This window comes from Cryptomeria japonica, chromosome 3, assembly GCF_030272615.1.
Source record: "Cryptomeria japonica chromosome 3, Sugi_1.0, whole genome shotgun sequence".
NCBI lineage: Eukaryota > Viridiplantae > Streptophyta > Pinopsida > Cupressales > Cupressaceae > Cryptomeria > Cryptomeria japonica.
This window is the reverse complement of record NC_081407.1, coordinates 644492740-644503591: the sequence shown is the minus strand read 5'-3', so window position 1 is coordinate 644503591 and position 10852 is coordinate 644492740. Positions and strand designations below refer to the sequence as shown.

The 10852-nt window shown below is 33.2% G+C and overlaps 1 protein-coding gene across 1 annotated transcript; it reads right to left on the bottom strand.

Moving 5' to 3' along the window:
* Nucleotides 1-9685: 9685 nt before the first annotated feature.
* Nucleotides 9686-10531, bottom strand: LOC131057065 (uncharacterized). Its single transcript, XM_057991257.2, has one exon. The coding sequence runs from the start codon at nucleotides 10529-10531 to the stop codon at nucleotides 9686-9688; it is 846 nt and encodes a 281-aa protein (XP_057847240.2).
* Nucleotides 10532-10852: the final 321 nt, after the last annotated feature.

The following is a 10852-nucleotide window of genomic DNA, read 5'->3' as shown; positions in this document are numbered from 1 at the left end:
GAACAAGGTGTACATACCTTACACCTTGTAGGATTTAAACGCGTGACATCTTTTTCAAGAGTTAATTGGAGTTCTATTTGAAATTGTGAGGGTTTATTTATGACATGTATATTTTATTAAAATAAAATTGTGGGGATATTGTTTACAATCTCTATTTTTTCAATTCTTTAGCATGTTCTTTTAGTTTGAATGTTGTTCTCCTCCCTTTAGCTTGAGTGCTCCTCCTATTCAAAACCCATCTCCTCTTGTAGGGCATCAATTCCCCCTCCTTGCCACTTCACTATTTCTCTCTCTGAGTCCTTCAGTGCACTCTTCTAGGTTTAATGCTATTATCTTCTTTATCCCATAGGTTATCTATTATTTCCTTCTCATCTCCTTCATATGTTTGTTTAGTGTAAATGCTATGTCTCCCCTTTACAAGCCATATATTATTTCTTTCTGATCTCCTTCTCCTCCCTATGTTCCTCTAGTGTAAATGTTAGTCTCCCATCCTCCTTTAGTTTGAACCCTTGTGATTGTGAGACTATTACCAATTAACTAAATTGGACTACAACTACTCACCTCTTATCTCTTCTTGTAGGGCATCAATTCCTCCTCCTTAATGCTTCATTATTTCTTTTTTTTTTAATCTTTCAATGCACTCTTCCAAATTAAATACTATTCTCCTCTCTCATCATATAGGAAATCTATTGTTTCCTTCTCATCTCTTCCTTCCTATGTTCCTCTAGAGTAAATGATATTTCTCCCCTCCTACAAGGCAACTATGATTTCCTTCCCATCTCCTCCTCCCTATGTTACTATAGTGTAAGTGCCATTTGTCCCATCATCCTCCTTTATTTTGAACAATTGTGACTTGTGGGACTACCACTATCTACCAATTAACTAAATTGGACCACCACTTCATGCCTATTGAGGCTAAAATGTCACTTGGGAAAATCTTGAACCTTTGTCTCCATGACCATAACGCCTTTGATAATATAATGTATTATTTTTTATATATGAAAATATTAATATATAATAAGACGTAATTCACTTATCATTTAATTTGTTGTTTTAGTTCAACTTGCTATATGACATTAATGTGCAAAAATATATATGTTAAAGTCTAGTTGACGTACTTAGACATAAGCCAATCTAATTTATTGTACTATTTAAAGATAACATATTAAAATAAAATGTTATGACTTTATCATTACATTGACTAGTTTGAGTTGGTTACATTTTTTACAACTATTTTGTCTACAAATATAAACATGATCATAAACATCGCATTAATACTTTTCATAAACATTGCATTAATACTTTCAAATTAAATACAACTTGATAGTTAACAAATATAGGTTAGCATACAACTTATGATCGAAAAGAAAATCTACAAGATTTTTTTAATGATTCTTATCAAATATTTTTTCTATTACAAGTTGTGCATCTAATGTTTTTTAGATCTCAACCATTAGTAAATGAAATACTTGTAAAGAAGAACAAGTTGTAAGACTCATCAAATAGTACATAACTGACATTTAATACAAATATCAATTATGATATTTATAGACTAACACCTAATATCAAAATGGACCCCCTTGCAATCCACATCAACCCTCTTAATTAGTAGAATTCAAGTATAAAGATTCGAAAAAAGAAAAGAAATAAATAAATTTAGATGGAAAAATATTTATAAATTAAAAAAAATTCAATATCCTATTTTTATTCAATGTGATAAATATGCTCAAATTTTATTATTGTGATTTTTTTAGGATTGCACAACTTATCAAATTATTTTATTGTTTATTTCATTAAAAATATCTCACAAGTCTAATTGAATTATATTTATATTGTCTCACTTGCATTTAACTACTATAACAATTTTAACTTATAATCAATTAAGAAAATCATTCTATTATAACATTTTAACTTATAATCAATTAAGAAAATCATTCTATTATAACATTTTAACTTCATAACAAAAAAAGTTAAAAAAATCATACCAATCTATAGTAAGCATTGGTGTCTTCAGTTTCAACATTTCGAATAGTTAATATGTATGTTTTATGATTTCTACTCCACTCATTAGATTACAAATATCTACCATAAGGGTGTCTACAAATACAATAAAAAGAAAAATATATTTTAATTCTTGACATACCTTTATTGTATATTTTGTTACCCAAGTCTTAAGAGCTATTCAAAATTAGCAACAAAGTGTTTAAAAAAAACATTCATCAGGTTGTTGAAATGCTTTTATCTGATTATATAGCTTTAAGAATAACTCCTTTAGCATGTGACTCTCAAGCTTCATAACTCCACCTAATCAAATGCAATTATAATTTTAATTACAAATAAATAAATTCTTATTTAGGGAATAAGATTGTAAAAGGTTTAATAAAAATAAAATAAAAAAAATGTATGTGTGATAGTTTTGGAATGAAAGGTAGATTATATTTCAATTTATCATAGTGAGAAACAATTTTTTTTTTTTGTTGTCGTTAGGGTATCCCCGTGGCTCAGCCCAGCGCCCTGACCTTACCCTGGTTCAGGTAAGGGGCGGGATGGGGGTGAGACTAATCCCTATGGCCATGGTGCCATCAACACTGCCCCCAAGTGTCTATGGCAGAATAACTCCAGGAGAGAGAGTTGAACCCAAGACCCTAGGGAGCAAACCTGAGACTTAAGACCAACTACTCTAACTCGTGGGGGTATAGTGAGAAACAATTTTCTATAGAGCAAAATCCCCAATTTATATTAGGTGCACAACAAATGATGAGAATTATCATCATCCTTAAGTTTGTGCATGAAAATGGAAAACCAAAAGCGAGTCAAAATTGACCACTTTTTTCCTTCTTTTGAAATCAATAAAATTTGATCTTGGATGAGAAATCAAAGATAGCCATTCTCAAATTTTGAATATGTGACAAGAACATGAGTTGTAATGCTTCAAATCTACTTTTTAAACTATTATTTAAAGAAAATGCTAGATATTAAGATGTTCAAATAAGGGGAGCACTTTGTATGCTCTTAATTTTGTCAACAAAGTATAACATAGTGTTCTATGTGCTCCCCCTAAAATGTTGATTTTTTTTTAAGTATTTCAAAATTTCACTTCGATGAAAATTTAACTAACATCGTGTACTCTATGATTGATTTTTTTCTATGTTTTAATCAATATATATATTTTAATTAATTAAAACAAATACATTTTAAAAAATGAAAACTTGACTCTATTGCCCCGTAAAAAAATTTTAAACTAACTGAAAAATCATTTTTCAATATGCATAAAATAAATTGTATAGTTTAAAAATATAATTTGTTTTAGATTTGAATGAATAGATTATAAGGGAAAAAAAGAAGGCATTGCCAAAAGAAATTCAAGATCAAAACTTTAACATATTAAGAAAAATAGAATTGAATATCCATAATTTACCATACTTTTTAATAATTAAACGAAATCTTTTCCAACATTTAAATGATTTTTCTCGACATTTTTTGAAGCTTGAAAGCTCACTGAGTAGGCGGATTGAGTAATAAAAAAATTCCAAAAAAAAAACAGTGTTCTATTTCATCGGTCGAAAAAAATGGCAATCGATTGATGGTGTTGTGACCATCCTCCGTATGGGGAATTGCACGTAGTTGAGTGATCCATTTAGAAAATATAGTGATAGGGGAGAATCAATATTTTGACAGAAGTTTAGTGGCTGTAAAATAAAATATTTATCCTTACAAAAATTTAATTAAAATATGTTAATTTGTCACTTTGGTTTGTATTTGTTATACTTCTAAAGCACAACCAAATTAAGAGTTTTGCAAATAAAAATTCCCCAATGTGCCTTGGTATCTCTTCTTTAAGAAAACACATTTATTTTTATTGAAAAAAGTTATGAAAACTAAAATTAATCTATAAAAATTTAAAAGACCTAAACTAGCCCCCAAAAAATACACACCCATTTTTTTTCTTTAAAATTTCCATCAAGAACCTCATACAAAGGAAATAGGAACACATTAAGAGATGGAAAATAAAAGAAACTGCACATTGAGAGCATTGGACACCAAATAGGTGGGAACATGGCATATAAGGATGACTTAATTTCCACATTTGGCATTTATTTTTGTATATGTGGCTTGTCTTTGGTAGATGCTTATGGTTACAAATGGAGTCTTCAAGATCTCCCCCAAATTTTCAAACCTTAGACAAGGAGCACACAATCTTAGACAAGGGATTTAAAACCTTTCAATTTTGGATCAAAGATAGAGGGAATTGATTGGTAAGTTCAAGAACATGGAAATTGCAGAGTGAAGTCAATGCAATTGGAATAAATTAACACTAGGTTTGTGCAATTCAATGTCTATCTATTAATAAGAGTTGAAATCACAAACAAAGAACAGAGAAATTATAGAGTAGTGTGTGAGTAAGGTAAGGAGAATAATTGAAAGTGAGGAACCCGCGTAACAAAGTAGCAAGTAGGTAAAATAATATACTAGTGATCAAGGGGTTCAATAGAAGAGATTTAGTAGAAAATTAACTTAGAAATGTGTAGTATCAAAGGTGAAATTAGAGATAAAAGGGGTGTGGGGATGAGAGATAATAGAATAAACTATATAATAAGGATATGTGAGGGGGTGGAAGGTTGTAGCCATGGAAAGAGGGACCATATGATAGGCTAGTGTGTACATAGGCTACGATAAAGGAACAATATAGAAAGGCTCGTGGATGCCTGAGGGAGGCCAAAAGATTGCATTCATGAGCATGAACATGGCATCTAGAGAGCCCTCTTGTAGACACTTGGTAATGAAAAATAAAAATTGTTTTTCTATCTTCACTGAAATAGTGACTCAAGTACAAATAATCTATAGCTATGAGATTGTTTTCGATCCAAAAGTATATTTTTTATTTGAAGTTATTGTTTTTTAATAATTTTGATTTATGCATAAATGTTTATTTATCAATTAGTTTTTAAAATTTTAATCTAATCACTAAAATAGAGTGAGAAATAATTGCTAATGGTTAGAATGACCAGAAAGGTTTAGGCAATTTGTTTAAATCTACTACCACGTCTACTACTTATTATGTGTCTATGACCACTCTTATGGAAGCTCGCAAGTAGACTATTAATCACTTTACCTTACATAGTGATCAAATTTTGGACTCCTATGTCTTGACCTTGTGACCAAGCCAACTTGCAAACTTATAAGTGAAAATCTATTTACACTAGGAGTAAAACAAGACTTCATTTATGCTTTTGTCGAAAGCTTGAACCATCTTAAGAATAAGTTTAAAAGCTTTCGGAAAGAACTCTGATCACTTAAGTTTTGTAAAACTATTTATATAGGGTGTGATCCATCTTTAGGATTAGAAAAATGATACGAGGATTGCAATAGTAGCTCAATAAGTAGTTTCTGTAAATCTCTTTTATTAATAATGCAACAATATAGGGTTCACCTGCTAGCTCAAACGGTTGGCATGGTTGTGCTAAGGCTTTGGGTTTGTCCCATGTAGGTCCAAGGTTCGATTCACTCCGGTCGGGTTTTCGCTGCTGCACGTTGCGTTTGAGCCTCGACTTGCAGCTCCAGTGGACTGGTCTTGCCTCTGCTCGCCCCCTCTGTCCCCCAAAACCTAGCACAAAAATAAGTCCAGGGCAAGGGTGGTTGAGGTCTCTGGGCAGAGTCGCAAAAACCATAAGGTTGGGGATACCATTGGGAAATAAAAAAAAATAATGCAACAATATAAACACTTAAAAAAAGAGTGTGTAGCATCGTAAATTATATCTACATATAATTTCATCCTCACCTTGGTGTTTCATCTCTTGATGCCCAATAATTGTTTTGATTCTACTCACACCACCTCACAAACCTACAATTTCACAATCTTCCCTATCTTCTCCCTAAATTTGAGTCTTAATTCTTAGGACTAGGGTGCTGGGCACCCTGGTCCTGTCAATCAGGACCCAAATTTGGTCCTCAAAATGGTCACATCAAGTGAGTGGGAAATTGGAGCATGTGTTAGCCTACTTCAAAAATTAAAACAATTTTTGGGTAGTCAAGTATAAAAGGAGGTCTACCCCTCTCATTTGAAACTTATTGAAGAAAACCTAAGTGAAATCAAGATCCTAATTATAGTCTAACAAAGTGAGAAAGCAATCGGAAATTCATCAAGCATTGGAGAAGAAGTGAAGTCAAGTCCAAGCATTCAAGATGACATCCATGATCAGCTTTATATGAAGACATCCTAAAATCCTTGCATGAGGATTCAAGAAAGCTTCATCAAGGTATGCATTTCAATTACAAGCATTTTAGATCTAGCCTTTCCCTCAATTGGAAAGCATCTGCTTGTAATTTTCCATTACAATTACTACTTCAAGGTAAGTGCACAAAGATTGGGGACCAAAAAGGGGTCTTAAGATGCCACTTTTTTTTGAAATTGACAAAGTGTGAACTTTGACAAGAAAATAAAGATAATTACACTCAAAATATGGGGATGTAGAAAGAACAAGAGTTGTAGTGCTTTGAGTTTACTTTCTAAACTACTTTTTATTTTTTAAAAATGGTGGAGATTAAGGGTTTCAAAAAGGGGGATCACACAAAGTGGTCGTGTTTTTTTAGAAAAACATAATAAAATCGCTCTAGTGAGAAATTAGCTAACACCATGTAGTCTATGGTAGATTTTTTATCTAAATTTTTAATGAATATATTATTTTTTACTAATTTTTGAAGTAGACACATCCTGAAAAACGAAATTTTGAGTATGCTCCCCCCTAAAAGATGTGAAAACTAATAAAAAATCATTTTAAAAAAAAATTGTGTAGAATGAAGTCTAGTTTCTAAAATTGTATGTTTTTTCAAAATTCAATGAATGAGTAAAATCTATGCCCAAAATACGACATGTTGGTTTTTGACAAAAAAAATGAACACACTAACAACAGAAATATAGATGAAGACCTTAACATAATCAAAATGAGAAAATAATTATATGGCTAGATAGCTAAGAGAGAGCTTGAAAATGTCAAAAGGTTTAACTTGATAGAGAGCACGAACAAAAATTTGAGAAAAAATTGTATTTTTGTTGAAAAACATGTCACATGCCTGAGAAGGATAGGCTTGGGTTTTCCCAATATAGTTAGTCTGGCACACGCCAAACATGGTGCGCACCAAATTTTAAAATGCAAACTTTGCATTTGGTGTGCGCCTTATTTGGTGTGTGTAATATTTGGTGTGCGCCAAATAAGGCACACACCAAATGTAATCCATGAGCAATTTTTTAATCCCTCTCAGTCTCTCTATTCGACAATACAATATATACATAAAATATAAGATTTAAGTATAAGAAATAAAAATGTGACTTATACTTTAAGTTACCTATGCAATTTACAAGCATTTTAGATCTAGCTTTTCCCTCAAAAAGAAAGCATCTTGTTGCAATTTTCCATTAAAAGTACTACTTCAATTTCAAGGTTAATTCCTAAACCAAGGTTTGACTCAAGGCAAACCCCTATCCACAACCTTTTTCCTCTCATTCTATGTGCAAATAATTGACCCAGGAGCTGCACTTAAAGATTTTAACAGAGTTGACAATGATGAACAAGTTCAGCTTTCGATGTAGCAAAAGTCAAAGGACCAAGGCAAATCTCTACTACTCTGTCCCATAATATCAACCCAAACTTTTGAGACCAGGTTTAGATTCTCTTCTTCTACCTAGATCTATGTTTGTGTCTTTGTTGGATATTTGCAACATTCTTTTTTCATAAATTTACTTTAATTTTCCAAATACTTAACCTAAATTCAAGTATACAATTTGAATTGTATTTTCAATTCAAACAAAAGGGGAAATGCTTCAATTAGCATTCAACACTCCTCCTAATAGAATTGAGGTTTGATCTATTGTGTTTATCCTCCTTTTAATGTATTGGTCTTGTGGATGAGATTAAAGGTTTTATTATCTTAATTAGTGAAAGCCTAATTTTATTTCATCCAATACAGAGTGAAATTGAAAACTTCTAGGCAACAAATTGTAGTGGCTATACATTTTCAAAGGAATAATTTAGTCTAAGCATAACATAGGAAGCTAGTTTAATCACAAAGGCTCCACATAGTGAACCTGGGTTATAACACACACGTTCATGGCATACTAAAGAATCCCCCTATTTTCAAAAGATATTTCCCTAACTCCTTTATTGTCACCCCCTCCCAATACACAGCTCAAATTAAAAGCCCCCCTATTTTCACCAAATATTGTATTTTTTCATAGCCAGAAATAAAACCCCCCTATTTTCACCGATAGGCAATATATTGCACCCTCATTTTTGGGATATTAAACCCCCCAATATGAATGCATGTGATAAAATATTGCCTAGCTAGTGAAGTCCCCATGAGTTCAATAAACCTAAAAAAACTCAGAAAACCTAAAAACACCTACTAAGTTGCAATAGGAAAACTTGTTTACCTCAATATTTCTATGCAACCTCTATAAAAGGGGTGTCAAGTTACACAACTCTTTAGGATGGTCTTCGAGTTGATTTTTGGACAGATATAGAAAAATCAACTACACAACATGGAAATGAATAAACAATCCACGCTTACTTGTCTCTGAAGTTTCTGGTAAATGCATCAACTCCCATACACATTTAATGTTTGTGACGACTTGGATCCAATTCCCATTAAAGAGGACAAGATTTTTCTAGATTTCATCTGATAAATAGTTGCATTTGATTAGAGTTGTCTACGGATGCATTATTATTCAATAGGGAATGAATTCTTAATGTATTTGCTTGCATAAAAAAACGTAAGATTTCTTGACATTTTAGATAAGGTTTTTCCAAAATTTTAAACTTTGTTGCTCAAAACATTTAAGATTTGCGCAAACTCCAAGATCAATATTTTTTTTTTTTTTTTGTACTTCAATATCTCAAAAAGGATAAGATTTTGGTAGTCATCAAGATTGTCTCGGATTTCCTCTTTAATATGTCTTCTCCCATGCAATACCTAACTACCATGTTATAAATGTTGGACGCACTATTAATAAAAGGAAAAACATGAAAGTTCTAAAATATTATTTTTACTTTGACAATTGAGTCCTATAATGATTGTTTAAAGCAACAACCAATACGAAGAGCAATAAATTCTTTTGCTTATATTATTAAAATATTTGAAAAAATTAAAACTTTAGGAATGCAAAATGAATTCAAAAAGTCTATGATGATTGGTTGACTGAAAAGGAAAATTGCATCCAACAAATACATTACTATGTTGCCTATTGGTGGGAACTAAAAATCACCAAATTTAAAAATTACATATAAGAATCAAATAACTCTTTATATAGAAATTGTATATGTAGCTAGCTATATATTGTATTGATACGTGTAGCCTACAATGGTAGCGCTATAAGAGCTCAACACATCAATGAAAGCAAAACAAAACAAAAAAAACCAACAGTAAACAAAAAGAGGATACTTCCATTTAAAAGATACTTTATTTCGACTATATATAAATAAAAATATAGAAATGCTTACATTTAAAAAACTTAATTATTTTAAGATTTGTTTTTAATGACTGCAACTTTTAGCTGCAACCATAATTTTAATAATTCAATCTTTTTTATAAAATTTGAAAGACTTAATAAAATAATACAATATATGAAAATATAATAATAATAATTTAATATTAATTACAATATAAGTCAATCTCATCAGATCTCCTTTCATCAGAACGCAGTGGGACTGAACGTATGAATAAAACGAGACAATCTCAGAATCCCCTCCACATAGTAATAATCTCCGAATATAAGAGCCCTGTCGAAATGACCCGTGCTATAATGGGACGTCCCATTGATAAGAATTGCAGGAATCTTAAACTGTGCTCTCCTGTCAGCCCTATATTTAACAAGACCCTCCAGAATCTTGACCCCTGAATCTCTATACTTTACCCCCAAATACTCCCCCAGTTCCAAAAGTCCAGAAGCAGCTATGGCGGCAGCAGAAGTATCCCTGGGCTGATAACTTTCCCGATAAGGAGCATCGAAATCCCAGTAAGGAACATTGTCTTCAGGAGGAAGATTTCTCAGAAAGAAATCCGCGGTTTTCTGGGCAGTCTGCAAAAATTTCTCATTTTGTGTATAACGGTAAGCCGTGGTAAAACCATAAACAGCCCAGGCTTGACCCCTTGCCCAAGTGGAGGAATTATCATAGCCTTGAACAGTGTACTTTTCGATCACAGACCTATCGGTGGAATTGAACGCTACCACTTGCCACGTACTCCCGTCGGGTCTGACGTGTTCAGAACTGGACCGCGTGGCATGGGAGACGGCGATGTTGTACAGCGTGGCATTTGCAGAGTAATTGGCGACCCAGAACAGCAGCTCCAAATTCATCATGTTGTCGATGATCACCTCGAATCGCTCTGGCGGCGCGCCGTCTTTGTTATCCCAGGAGCGCGTGCAGCCGACTTTTTTGTTGTAACGCCTGGCGAGCGTGGCGGCGGTGGTGTTCAGCGGGGGTACGTAGGAAGAATTCCTGGTGCGGAGAAAAGCGTTGCCGAAAGAGGAAAACATGATGAAGCCAACGTTGTGGGTTTGATTGTAGTCTTGCATGGGCAGGGGGCCATGCTGGGCTATTTCGGCGCGCTGTTGCCAAATGGCGGCGGCGGTGGCGGCTAGAGAGGAGAGGTGCCAGAATGTGCCGGCCAGGAAGCCCGATGTCCATCCCTCTCTGTTGCTGGACCACCATTTGTTTTCTTTGGGCTTTCCGTCGAATGGGTATGCAGAGGGTTTTCCAGGTTGGCGAAGCAGGGGTGTCTGTTGGATTGCTACTTTTTTATACTGGGTTTCTGCGAAGGGTATTATGGAGTTTATCAGATCTGTGGTTGTGTCAGA

What these genes read in the sequence shown, in the direction of transcription:
- LOC131057065 (XM_057991257.2), bottom strand. Translation starts at nt 10,531, where the DNA reads ATGTTTTCCTCTTTCGGCAACGCTTTTCTCCGCACCAGGAATTCTTCC.